Below are 14,112 nucleotides of genomic sequence, written 5' to 3' on the forward strand. Positions count from 1 at the left end.
GGAGGGTGGCGAAAGGCACAGTCGAAAAGGAGGGTCTTGAGATGTACCTTGACGGAGGCAAGGGAAGCGAGACAAAGGGACTGGGTTAGAGGTCCAAAGGGTGGAGGCAGAGAGGCTGAAGGCCCACCCGCCAATGATGGGCTGGGTTGGGCAAGGGACGTGGAGCAGGCCGGAGCCTGCTGAGTGGAGAGAGCGGACAGGTTCATATGGGGTTAGCAGGTTACAGGGGTTGGAAGGAACAAGGCCATGGAAGGCTTTGAAGATGAGCACCTCGTCATTCAACAAGTCTGCTATTTCCTTATTGTCCATTATAGTCTCACCTACAGACATTCTGTCTTTAACAGGCCCACATTCCCCTTTACCACTCTTTCTCTTAATATATTTATAAAACCTTTTATTGTTGCCTTTGATATCCCTTGCAAGTATTTTCTCGTATTCTATTTTGGAGCTGGGCGAGGGTGGGGGTGATACATGGAGCCTGGTGAGGAGAGGACACAAGCTGCAGACTTCTGGATAATCTGCATCTTGGGGAAGGAAAGAGTTGCGAAGGCCGAATGCCGGGATTGGCGTAGTTGAGCCTAGATGTGATGAACATGTGAATGAGGGTTTCGGCGGTCTGTGGTGTGAGACAGTTATGGATCCGGGCGATATTGCAGAGGTGAGGAAAGCAGAGCTGGTCATGGCACGGATGTGGGGTAGAAAGGATGGTTGAGGGTCAAGTAAGATGCCAAGGTTCTGGACTGGCTTAGTAAGGTGGAGTGTGCATCCACGGATGGTGATGCTGTCAGTGCCTGAGTCGTGGAGGTGCTGACGGGAGACAATCGGGAGGGCCTCAGTCTTTTTGACGTTCAACTGAAGAAAGTTAGCTCTCATCCAGGACTTGATGTCTGACAGACATTCTGTCAGGACAGCAGTGGTCCTGGAGTCAAGGGTGGGGAGGCAGAGAGATAGAGTTGGGTGTTATCGACAAACATGTGGAAGTTGACCCTATGTCTGTGGATGATGTCACCAAGAGGAAGCATGTAGATATTGAAGAGGAGGGGACCAAGGACAGAGAGCCCTGAGGAACGCCACATAAAACGGTGTGGGGGCTAGAGGAGAAACCGTTTGTGGAGCATGTGTCATACAGCCGGCTGACCCCAAAAAATACAAAATTTCCCCCAGTCTCAGCCTTATTGTTTGAAAGCCTATTTTCTCGAAATTTGTAAAGAACCCATCTTAAATTCGTCTGAATTAAAGAACTTTCCCAAATTCTGCATGTCTTCAACGTTTAAAATCTTGTGGTTGTTAAATTAAAATGATTGCATGTCTGCGACTAGATTGAATTTCAGCACTGGCAGATTCATAGGAAAGGTCATGGCTCCCAAAAGGCGGCTGGGGAGGTTGCTGACTGCAATGTCACCTGTGTACACTAGGTGGCAGTCATGGCATTGACAATGAATGAGCTTAGCTATTGGTCTGATAACCTGACTCTGGCCACAGTCTGGGTACCACATGTCCCAGGGAATGAGCACAGCACAGAGAGGATAGCTACCTCGCTATCACTGTGCCGCCCATTCTCCCGCAGGGGGACTCAGTCCGGCTAAGTCGTTCACGCTCTCACCTCTGGGTCAGAAGGTTGTAGGTTTGAGCCTCAGAGGCTCGGGGCCTCTGAGCTCACAGTCCAGGCTGTATTGTGGGGGGGAGGGGAGTGGGGATGGGGAGCACTGCATTGTCAGAGGTGCTGTCCTTCAGATGAGATGTTACACCGAGATCCCATCTGTGCTGTTCAAGTGGATGTCATTCTCCTTGTGGGGGAGGTCCGTGATGACAACAACAACAACAAAATTGCATTTATAGAGTGCCTTTCAAGTTGGGAGGACGTCCCAAAGCGCTGAACAGTCAGGTGTCGGGATCCGAGCATGGGGGAGGAGTGGTGTAGGGGAGACGGAAGGCAGCGAGGTGGGAGGGCGACCAAAGGCACAAAGAGAAGGATCTTGAGACCGGCCTTGAAGGAGGCAAGGGAGGAAGCGAGGCCAAGGGACTGTGCGATGGAGTTTCAGAGTGTGGGGGCAGAGAGGCTGAAAGCCCGGCCAACGATGGCAGGGGAGGGTCATCCGGGAGACATGGAGCAGGCTGGAGCCCGCCGAACGGAGGGAGTGGGCAGGTTGGTAGGGAGTCAGCAGGTCAGAGAGGTAGGAGGGGGCAAGGCCATGGATGGCCTTGAAAGTGATTACAAGGATCTTGAACTGAGGAACGGGGAGCCAGTGGAGTCAGGCGAAGGTGGGAGTGATGGGGTCATGGAACCAGGTGCGGGAGAGGACACGGACTGCAGAGTTCTGGATGATCTGCAGCCTATGGAGGGAGGAGTTGGGGAGGCCGACAAGCAAGGAGTTCGCATAGTCAAGCTTCGATGTAATGAATGCGTGTATGAGGGTTTCAGCGACCTGCAGTTTGAATAAGTGGTGCAGCCGGGCGATGTTGGGGAGGTGGGGGAAGGCAGAGAAGGTCACGGCACGGATGTGGGATAGAAAGAACAGTTGAGGGTCAAACAAGAAGCCAAGATTTTGCACTGGCTTAGTAAGGTGGAGTGTGCATCCATGGATGGTGTTGCTGTCAGCGCCTGAGGTGTGGGGTTTGGGCTTTGTCTTTGGTCTTGTTGAAGTTCAACAGAGGAAAGTTAGCTCTCGTCCAGGATTTGATGTCCAACAGACATTCTGTCAGAACAGCAGTGGTTCTGGAATCAAGGGAGGAGGCAGAGAGGTATAGTTGGGTGTCATCCGCTTACATGAATAGGAGACAGTTCAGGAGGAGGGGGGAGCAAGGGAATCAAGAGTGGAGAAGATGGAGCTGTGGAGAAGAGCGCTTGAGGAGGATAGGTAATTGCAGGAGGAAGCCCAGAGGGGAAGGCGTTCAGATAACTCCAAGGCAGTCGAGAGGGAGGGGGTGGGGGGAGATGGAGGTGGATTGGGTAGCGGTGGGTAGAGGGTTTGAGAAGTTAAGGGAGATGAAGTAATGGTCTGAGATTGCTTTGTCGATGAGATGAGGTCCGAGATCATGAGGCCCCAATTGATCACCAGGTCTAGGGAGTCACCGAGGACGTGGGTGGCAGAGTGGATGTGGAGGGAGAGGTTGAGGGAGGAGGTAAGGGAGGAGAAGTCAGCAGAGGTAAAGCAGGAGGGGTGAAGTGAAAGTTGAAGTCTCCTAGGATGAGGAGGCATTGGAGCAGAGGGAGAGGGAAGATAGGAGGGTGGAGATGTCAGGGATGAAGGGAAAGTTTGGAGGGGTGATAAAGGGTAAGGTGCTCAAAGGAGTGGAAGATTCCAGAGGAATAAGAGGCTAGGCCGAGCAGGCACCAGGAGATGAGAGCCACCCCTTCACCATGGCAGTTAGATCATTGGGTATGATGAAAGGTTTAGCCGGGTGGTGTGGCCTCTGTCAGGGGGAATGTGTCGCCTGGAGTGATCCAGGTTTCAGTGAGAATGTCGATGTTTTCGTTGACAATGAGGTCTTGGATGGTAAGTGTTTTATTGGAGAGGGAGCAGAAATTTTGAAATTCGATGCGGAGGGGACAGTTGGTGGTGGAAAATGGGGGGGGCGAGCGGATCGAGGGGGGCGATGACTGACGGAGGGTGGGGATGTGGATGAGGGAGGAGAGATTGATCTCCGTGGTCAGGGCCTGTGGGATGGTGTTCCATAGGATGGGAGTAGAATGGCTGAAGGCTGGAGCCTGCTGAGCAAAGGGAGCAGATAGGTTGGTATGGAGAGAGGTATGGAATATAAGTATAGGAGAGTGGATTAGCGGAAGGGTATAAAGGAGGGGACAAAGAGGGATGGGGGCTTGTGTGGGGTATAAACACCGACATGCATTAGTTGGGTGGATGGGCTAGATTCTGTCACTCTGTGTGACTCTGTAACCTAAGGACATGAAAAGCCTCAAAGCTCTTCCTGCAATGTTACGCTAAAGAAGACTGAGTTCGGGCCTGCAGTGCTGTGTGTCTGCCAGCCTGCCCCACATGGTCCCACACACAGCGCCTGGGCTGATGGACTAATGATCTACTTTTTCCCCAAACTGTTAACGTGCATGTAACTCATTAAGAATGTCGGTATTTGATCAGCACTTGTAACTTTAAAACTTTTTGTTTGGTCAGCCGTGTGGCTGACACCCCTCCCCCACTTCACTTCTCCCCAAATAGAGCGCTCACCTGGTGAGGGTTCAAATCTACGTTTGTCAAATGGCCAACTTCTGTCCAGCTCATATTCAAGTCCACCCTTTGCGACAGTCTCTCAAACAGTTCCTGCGCCAGGCGGGTCTACAGTATTCCAGGGCAGTGCTGATGACTGCACAGCCAGTCCTGGCTTGTCGGCAGGACTTGGTGTGGTAGTCAAGCTGGATGGTCTGTCACCAGCAGTTCCCTGGAGTACTGAGGACCCGCCTGGCTCAGGAACCGTACTAGAGACTGTAACAGAGGATGGGCTCAGTACCTACACTCCGTTGCCAATCATGTCACTTGGAGCCCATTCAGCTCCATGTAATTTTTAATAATAATAATCCTTCCATGTGATGCAGTACATTTCATGTTGCAAGGACATCTCACAGTGTTTTGAAGGGTATACTGTGTTGTGTAGTGACTATGTCACAGTCAACCAGTTGTTCTCCTCAGGCTCTGTTCCTCTTCCACCAAAAAAGTTGTCATCACTTTCCTCTTCAAAAACCCACCCTTAACACCTTACAAATTACCATCCCATTTCTAACCTGTCCTTCCTTGCCAAAGCTTCTAACCAGCTTTGCTCACAACTCTCCCACACTCTCAGCTTGAGCCCCTGCAGTCTGGTTTCTGCCCTTCCCATAGCACAGAGACAGCACTTGTCAAGGTCACAAATGACGTCTTCACTCAGTGACCAGAGCTCCCTCTGCCTCCTCATAATCCTAGACCTCTCCGTCGCTTTAGACACAATCGACCACACCATCCTTATCCAACAACAATAATTTGCATTTATATAGCGCCCCTCAGGCAGGGTAGCATCCCAGAGAGTGCTTGACATTGGCGGAGCACGACAGTGTCAGATGTTGGCACAAACTTCTTCCAACTAAATGCCAACAAGAAATGCCTTACTCCTTGGTTCCCGTCAACGTCTTCTGTCCTGTGGCTCTGACCTCCTCAATCCTCCCGGCCTATCCCTCAGACTCGCCGAACCGGTGCACAACCTAGGCATCAGCTTCAGCCCACAGCTGGCTCCAGCCTCCTGCATGTCCTTCGTGCCCTCCGTTCCACCATTGGTGGCTATGCTTTCAACCACTATGTTCCGAAACTCTGGAACACTCTTCCTCTATCCCTTCGCCTTGCCCTTTCCTTCTCCATCTCTAATCATGGCTGAAGACCTTCCTCTTTGACCATACCTACAGTCACCTCCCCTACCCCCGGCTCGGCGTCCTGCTCCACTACTGTCAAGCGCTCTGGGACGCTACCCTTCATGAGGCGCTGTACAACATTTGTTGCTGTGTACTTTGTCGGGTAAAGTTGGCTTCATGATGAGTTTTGCAATAGAAAAGGCATTGGATCGACTTCTCCCGGAGTTTTAAATCATTGTTTTATCTATTCCCCTCTCCTGTCCCCTCCACCTTGTCCACCGCAGTGGTGGATCACCCACCAGTCTTTTTTTTTTTAAAAAAAGGCCTACAAATCCCAGAATGCTCGGGCACAGTTTGAACTACGCATGCGCGACTCCCGGCGCGTCCGCGGAGCGTGATGGGAGTGCGCACGCGCCGCCAATCCGGCCCCGTCCGCTTCTTACGAGGAGAAACTCCAGCTCCCGGCAGGCTGAGCGCGGCCGCTCCGTCCGACTCGACTTGCAGTCGCCGGGGTGACGGCCGTCATTTTGACGCGGCGGCAGGAATGGACGGTTCGTGTCCGCGGTTCCAGCTCGGCCAACCGCGCTTCCAGCAGGTAATGTTGTGCGGGTGTCCGGCACAGGTGAAAGCTCATCAACCACGTTCGAGAGTCTCCCGACCAAAGCTGAGAGTGCTTTACGCGTTCACCATCACACAGCGAAATCCCAGAGGGTTGGAATGGAATGGAATGGAGTGGAATGTGCGCTCTCTCCCTGGAGGGACACATCCTGTTCACCCAATTCCAGGGAGCATTGGGGCGCAGGTTGGCGAGAGCCAAGGCCTGGGGACCCCGGAGTGTGCGTTGGGAAAACAACAACTTGGATTTACGTAGCGCCCTCCAACCCGGACGGCGTCTCGGAGCGCTTCGCAGTAACCGAGCCGGGGGCGGGGAGGGAGGGAGGGGCGGGGGGAAGGTGACCAAGGGCGCGGTCGAAAAGAAAGGTCTTCGGCAGAGACCTGAAAGTGGGAAGAGAAGGGGGCGAGGCGAAGGGAGTGAGGAAGGGAGTTCCAGAGTCTCGAGGAGTAGTGGCTGAAGGCACGGCCGCCGAGGGTGGAGCGGAGGATTCGGGGGACGAGGCGGAGGCCAGACCCGGAGGAACGAAGGCAACGGGCACTGTTGTGAGGAGAGAGGAGGTCAGAGAGGTAGGGGGGTGCAGAGGAGTGGAGGGATTTGAAGACAAATGAGGATCTTGAAGTCGGTCCTCTCTGGGACAGGCAGCCATTGCAGTCCTGGCAAGGACTGGAGTAATCGGGGAGCGGAGTTTGGTGCGGGTGAGAATGCGGGCGACAGATTTCTGGATGACCTGGATTTTATGGATGGTAGTGGAGGGCAGACCGGCGAGGAGGGCATTTGAATAGTCCAGCCAAGAGGTGACACAGGCATGGATCAGGGTTTCGGTGGCTTTTGGGGTGAGATATTGGTGGAGACGGGCGATGCGTCGGTGGTGGAAGAAAGCGGTGCTGGTGAGGGACCGGATGTGGGGAGGAAGGATAATTGGGGGTCGAACCTGACGACTAGATTGTGTATGGGTTTGGAGAGTTTTAGGGGGAGGTCGGGTAGGTGGAGGAGGTGAGAACCGTGAGATTTTAGACGTTGACGAGAGCCAAAGAGTATGGCTTTCGTCTTATCAACTGTCAGCTGAAGGAAATTTGCACTCATCCAGCCCCTGAGGTCTGACAGGCAGGCTGACAGAACATCAGGGGACTGGGGGTCGCAAAGAGAGGTGGAAAAATAGAGTCTGCATACATGTGGAAGTGTACCCCATGTCTGCGGATGACATCCCCAAGAGGGAGCATATAGATCAGAAAGAGGAGGGGGCCAAGGATGGATCCTTGGGGTACACCGCAGGTAACTGGGTGAGAGCGGGAGGAAAAGTTATTTGTGCAGATGTACTGCTGGCGGTTCATGAGGTAGGACTCGAACCAGGCGAGTGCGGTCCCACTGAGGTGGATGACGGAGGAAAGGCGGTGGAGGAGGATGGCGTGATCGACTTTGTCCAGGAGGACAAGGAGGCAGAGGGAGCCCTGGTCACAGATAGAGAGGATGTCGTTTGTGACTTTCACAAGTGCAGTCTCTGTACTGTGGGCGGAAACCGGACTGGAGGGGTTTGAAGAGGGAGTGGGAGGAGAGGTGAGCGTGAAGTTGATTGGCAACAAGACGTTCTAGAACTTTTGCGAGGAAGGGCAGGTTAGAGATAGGGCAGTAATGGCTGGGATTTGAGGAAAGGTTTCTTGAGGAGGGGGGTGATGACAGCAGTTTTGAGGGGGGCAGGGACTGATCCAGAGGAGAGGGACTGGTTGATGACATCAGCCAGTAGTGGGCAGAGGAGGGGGAGCTGGGTGACCAGCAAGTTGGTGGTGAGGGAGTCGAGGCAGCTGGTGGAGGGTTTCATTGAAGTGATGGTGGGTGAGAGGGAGGAAGGAGATAGGGAGGAAGAAGAGATGGGGAGGAAGAAATGTAGGATGGGGCTGATGATGGAGAGGGTGAGGGGGTCGGAGAGAGGGTGGTGGTGGGTGACAAGAGGCAGGTGGATGTGGCTGCCTGTCTGATATTGTTTATTTTGGTTGAAACAAAGTCCATGACCTCTTCGCACTTGGCATTAGAAGTGAAGATTGAGGAGGCCTGAGGAGGCGCACGGAGGAGGTAGTGGGTGGTGGAAAAAAGGACTTTGGGATTGTTTTTTGCCTCCAAGATGATGTTGGAGTAGAAGGATGTTTTCGCACTCATCAAGGAACGGCGGTAGCTGTGGAGATACTCAAGCCACAGTTGTTGGTGAACTGTCAGGTCAGATTTCTGCCATCTGCGCTCGAGCAGCCAGGTTTGGGTTTTTAGGGAGCGGAGATGACTGTTATACCAGGGTATTGGGTGGGTTTGGAAATGGCCCTGGATTCAAGGGGATGAGAGAATTGACGGTGGAGGAGAGGCGATCATGGAGCAGCTTCAGAATCTCTGTGGTTGGAAGGCCAGAGGGATAGGATATTGAAAGATGTGAGGGCCTTTGTGAGGATCTCAGGGGGTAACCTTTACCACGGGCGGTAGAGTATGGTTGAGGGCTTGGTGGAAGAGAGAGAGATGTGAGAGGAGAAGGAGATGAGGAAGTGGTCCGAGATGGCCTTGTTCACTATGCTCAGGTCGAAAATGTCAAGGCCGTGGGTGATGACAAGATAGAGAGCATGGCCATGGTTGTGGATCGGTGAATTAATGTGAAGGTTTAGGGAGGAGAGGAGGACAGTGAAGTCAGAAGATGTGGTGCAAGGGGAGTTTAGGTGGAGGTTGAAATCGCCCACTATGAGCAGGCATTCGGAGCAGAGGGACAAGGAAGAGAGGAGAGTAGAGATGTCAGAGAGGAAGGAGCCGGGGGGCTTAGGGGGGTGGTAGACCAGAAGGATTTTCAGTGGGAGAGAGGGATGGAAGAAGGTGAGGTGCTCAAAAGAGGGGAAGCAGCCAGAGGAGTAGGGGGAAAGACCAAAGGAAGCTTTGGAGATGAGGGCCACCCCACTGCCACGTTGGTTTGGTCCGGGGGTGTGGTAGAAGGTGTAGCCTGGAGGGGAGGCTTCAACTAGGGGGACGGGGTCATTGGAGGAGAGCCAGGTTTCTGTGAGCCCAAGAATGTTGAGGTGCTCATCCAGGATGAGGTCATGGATGGTGAGGGCTTTATTTGTGAGGGAACGGACATTTTGTAGGGAAATGCGGGTGGATTTGCTGGAGGGAGGGGAGGGAGGAGAGAGTGATATGGAGAGGATTTTTGGGCGTACAGAAGAGATGGCTGTGGACTGCGGGGGGAGTGGAGAATTGGGGAGGGTACGTATGAGGGAGGGGAAAGTTGTATTTGCCTTAAGAAAGTGGTTTGTGTGGAGAGAGTGAATGATGGGACACGTGGGGTTGCTGCTCTGGGACAGCCAGTGCCGGGAGCCACGATGGGTCTGGCGGAGGACGCCCAGGAGGGAAGTGGTGGTGAGGTCCAGGAGAGCGAGAAGGCAGGCGGCGGGGCGCGGTGGAAGAGAAGGACAGAGTTCGAGTACCGGATAGAGGGAGGTGGGAGGAGAGACATTTAGAGTGGAGGGGGAGGCTCGGGTCGGGGCGGCAGCCAAAACGCGCACGCAGAGTCCGGAAACGAGCGATCAGTAGAACGGCATCATCCCGCAGGCTGTGTGGTCATGGCTGGGATGGCAGTGACAGGGGCGACCAGGACATTTGTTAATTTGATGTCACGCCAACGTCACTTCTTTGTAAATCTGCGACCCCCCCCTCCTCACTGGGCTTTAATACCCACTGCTGGGCCTCCGCTCCGTACCGCGCTCTCCTGATTCCGCTCCCGAATCTGCTGGAGTCTAACCAGCTAAAATAGCATAGCTTGCTATTGAGAGCACTGCCTGGCCAGCTTTCCCACTGCTTGTCCAGCTTTTCTGACATTCCCTTGCTAACCATGTCACCTTGGAGCCAGTTCAGCTCTGAGAAGACTCTGCTTATCTCTTCCCTCCCCCACCCCCCCCACCCCAAAAGACAGTCTTGAAGGAGTATGGAGAAAAGTTGGATTTGTTTTGATAGAAAGATAAGATGTAACAGATTACAGTACAATACAAATAAACATGTACATAGCGCCTTTCACATTGGCAGAACAGGCTCGTTGGGCTGAGTGACCTGTTCCCAAAGAGAGGAAATTGAATGCAAAATGTGTTTGTTGGTTCCATTCCAGTTGGAAATAGTTATCCATTTTCTTTTTCATTAATGTTTCATTGTCTCCTCTGTATTACCAAGTCATCCTTCCTTCGGGTCGGGGCGTCCTTCCAGTTCATAATGTGAGCACATAATCGTTAGGTATCAATCTGGCTCAACCGTTGCCCTGGTCAGAAGGTTGTTTATTCAGATCACACGTTGGGACTTTGAACTCATGCAGTCTATGCTGACACTTCACTGGGGGAGCCTCCGCTGCATCACTCCAGGAGACACCTTCCTCCTGACAGAGGCCACACCACCCGGCTACACCTTCCATCACACCCCACGACCTAACCGCCATGGTGACGGAGTGGCTCTCATCTCCCGGTCTCTGCTTGGCCTATCCCACCACTCCTCTGGAACCTTTGAACACTTTATCCTTTATCACCCCTCCAACCCTTCCCTCAAAATTCTCCTTATCTATCATCCCCCCCATCCCCCCATCCCTGCCCTACCTTCATCCCTGACATCTCCATCCTCCTATCTTCCCTCTCGCTCTGCTCCGAACTCCTCATTCTAGGCGACTTCAACCTTCACTTGATACCCTTCTGCTCACGTCTGCGGATTTCTCCTCCCTTATCTCCTCCCTCAACCTCTCCTTCCACATCCACTCCACCACATCCACTCCACCACCCATGTCTGTGGTCACCCCCTCGACTCAGGGCCTCTCCGACTCGCACCTCACCATCATCAACAAAGTGATCTCAGATCATCACTTCATCTCCCTTAACTTCTCAATCACTCTCCCCACTGCCACCCAACCCATTTCCATCTCCTACTGCTCCTGGTAAAAAATCAACCCCTCCATCTCGGCTGCCTTGGAGTCATAATAATAATAATAATAATAATAATAATAATCCTTGCATTTGATATAGCGCTTCACAGAACACACTGTAAAGTGAATTGACTGTATGTTTGTGGGCGAACGCGGCAGCCAATTGCGCACAGCAATGTCCCACAAACAGTCGTGGATTGAAAATGACCAATTTATTATTGTTTTTGGTTTTGGAGGGATTATTATTAGGCGTGTGGAGTAAGGAAACTTGCCCAAGGTTTCGCCCTGCCTGGAATTGAACTCAGGTTCATCTGAACTCCTTCCCCTCTGGGCTTCCTCCCACGATGAACTATCCTCCTCGGTCACTCTTCACAGCTCCCTTTCCTCCAATCTTGATTCTCTTGCTCCCCTCTCTTCCCGAACCGTCACCCATTCATGAAAGTCACCATGGTACACCAGCCACCTCCGTTCCCTTAAAGCACAGATGCGTGCCGCTGAACGCACCTGACTTAAATCAAACATAACAGTCCATCGGCATATCTGGCTGGACCTTAGCAAGTCTTACCACTCCACCGTCGCCTCCGCTAAATCGTCAGTTCTACTCCAAGACAATCCTGGAGGCCAAGGACAACTCCAGGCTCTTCTTCTCCATCACTGCCCGGCTCCTCCGCCCACCCTCTCATGCCTCGCCCATCCTCACCTCAAATGCCAACTCGGGGCGATGCTGGACTTCCTCAAATCCAAAGTCGAGGAGATCCGCTCTGCTGCCTCTGCCATTCCATCTGCTACACCCTCCCCATCTCCCCCTCCCACCAAGGCCCCTACCCATCCCTCCCTCCACACCTTCAAACCTGTCTCCCACTCCTCTCTCACCACCACTATAACACGCATGAAACCGACCACCTGCTCCCTCGACCCCATCCCTACCCCTCTCCTGACCTCCCAGCTCCAGCTCCTTGCTCCTCTATTCACAGACATCATAAACCTCTCCCTGTCCACTGGTACTGTTCCCACCCCATTAAAAACGGCCGTTGTCACTCCTATCCTTAAAAAACCCTCCCTGGACCCTTTTCTACTCCCAAACTACCGCCTCATCTCCAACCTCCCTTTCCTCTCCAAAGTCCTGGAACGAGTTATTGTTTCCCAGCTTCGCTCCTTCATCTCCCACTACTCCCTTCACGAACCTCTACAATCGGGATTCCTCTACAATCGGCCTATAGCACAGAAACAAAGTGACAAGTGACAGTCTGTCCATCAGCGACCAGGGCTCCCTCTGCCTCCTCGTCCTTCTTGACCTCTCTGCTGCGATCGTGCCTTTAGGCGCCCTCCCACCTCTCTGCCTTCCCTCACCCCTACGCCATCCCTCCCCCATACTCGGGTCCTGACCCCTGACTGTCGAGTGCCTTGGGACGTCCTCCCAATGTGAAAGGCGCTCTATAAATGTAATTTTGTTGTTGTTCAGATCGTACCTCTCACACCGCCTACGCTTCATCCACAAACGGTTTCTCTTCTAGCCTCGCACCGTCTCGTGCAGGGTTCCTCAGGGACCTGTCCTTGGTCCCCTCCTCTTCAATATCTATATGCTCCCTCTTGGTGACATCATCCGCAGATATGGGGTCAACTTCCACATATATGCGGATGACACCCAACTCTATCTCTCTGCCTCCACCTTTGACTCCAGGACCACTGCTGTCCTGACAGAATGTCTGTCGGACATCAAGTCCTGGATGAGAGGTAACTTTCTTCAGTTGAACGTCAACAAGACCGAGGCTCTCCTGTTTGGCTCCTGTCAGCACCTCCACACCTCAGGCACTGACAGCATCACTATCCACGGCTGCACACTCCACCTCACTAAGCCAGTCCGGAACCTTGGGGTCTTGTTTGACCCTCAACTATCCTTTCTCCCCCACATCAGTGCCATGATCCGTTCTGCCTTCCCTCACCTTTGCAACATCACCCGGCTCAGCCACTGTCTCAGACCGCAGGCCGCCGAAACCCTCACACACGCCTTCATTACATCGAGGCTTGACTATGCAACTCTTGTTTGTCAGCCTCCCCAGCTCATCCTTCCATAGGCTGCAGCTCATCCCTCCATAGGCTGCAGATCATCCAGAACTCTGCAGCCCATGTCCTCTCCCGCACCAGGCTCCGTGACCCTATCAATCCCCATCCTCGCCCGACTCCACTGGTTTCCCATCACACAGAAAATACAGTTCAAGATCCTGGTCCTCACCTTCAAAGCCCTACGTGGTCTTGCTTCCCCCTACCTCTGCGACCTCCTAACACCCTATCATCCTGTTCGTTCCCTGCGATCAGCGGGCTCCGACCTATAATAATAATAATAATAATCCTTGCATTTGATATAGCGCTTTTCACGTCGGGAGGACGTCCCAAAGCGCTTCACAGAACACACTGTAAAGTTAATTGACTGTATATTTGTGGGTGAACACGACAGCCAATTGCGCACAGCAATGTCCCACAAACAGTCGTAGATTGAAAATGACCAATTTATTATTGGTTTTGGTTTTGGAGGGATTATTATTAGGCTCTGTGTGGAGTAAGGAAACTTGCCCAAGGTTTCGCCCTCTGCCTGGAATTGAACTCAGGTCTCTCGCTTGCAAAGCGAGTGCTCTACTCACTGAGCTACAGGACTACTGTATGTCCCCCGCCTCGCTCGCCCCATTATTGGTGGGCGGGCCTTCTGCCACTCTGCCCCAAACCTCTGGAACTCCATCCCGCAGTCCCTCCACCTCGCCCCCTCGCTTGCCTCCTTCAAGACCCATCTCAAGACCCTCCTGTTCGACCGTGCATTCGATCACCCTGCTTCCCCCCGTCCTCCACCCTTCCCGATTCTGACCCCCTGCTTGGGTCCGAAACTCTGACTGTCCAGCGCCTTGGGACGTCCCCCTGATGTGAAAGGCTCTACATAAATGTAATTTTGTTGTTGTTGCATTGTTGGTGGGGCCATCCTTCAGATGAGACGTTAACCAAGGTCCTATCCTTGCCTGATTAGGTGGATTGCATGACACTATTGGAAAAGAGAAGCAAGTTTCTCTCTCCCGCTGTCCTGTCCAAGAATTACCCCAAATAAAAAAAATTGGTTATTCACTTCATGAATGTTTGTGGGAATTTGCTGTATACAAATTGGCTATTTTGTTTTCCTATGAAATACAGTCATTGCACTTTACAGAAAAATGGTGTTATATCAAATGCAAGGTTTATTATTATGTATTATATGAATATTGTGAA

At 52.7% G+C, this 14,112-nt stretch overlaps 1 protein-coding gene across 1 annotated transcript in view; it reads left to right on the top strand.

Moving 5' to 3' along the window:
- Positions 1–5,844: 5,844 nt before the first annotated feature.
- The window catches only part of LOC103188530 (sideroflexin-5), a 54,064-nt gene continuing 45,796 nt past the window's right edge, over positions 5,845–14,112 (top strand). The window contains exon 1 of the mRNA XM_007908565.2: positions 5,845–5,927. Coding sequence (XP_007906756.1) covers positions 5,877–5,927 — 51 coding nt within the window. The 5' untranslated portion in view covers positions 5,845–5,876. The remainder of the gene's footprint in view (positions 5,928–14,112) is intronic.

The sequence above is a fragment of the Callorhinchus milii genome, unplaced genomic scaffold (assembly GCF_018977255.1).
Source record: "Callorhinchus milii isolate IMCB2004 unplaced genomic scaffold, IMCB_Cmil_1.0 Scaffold1, whole genome shotgun sequence".
NCBI lineage: Eukaryota > Metazoa > Chordata > Chondrichthyes > Chimaeriformes > Callorhinchidae > Callorhinchus > Callorhinchus milii.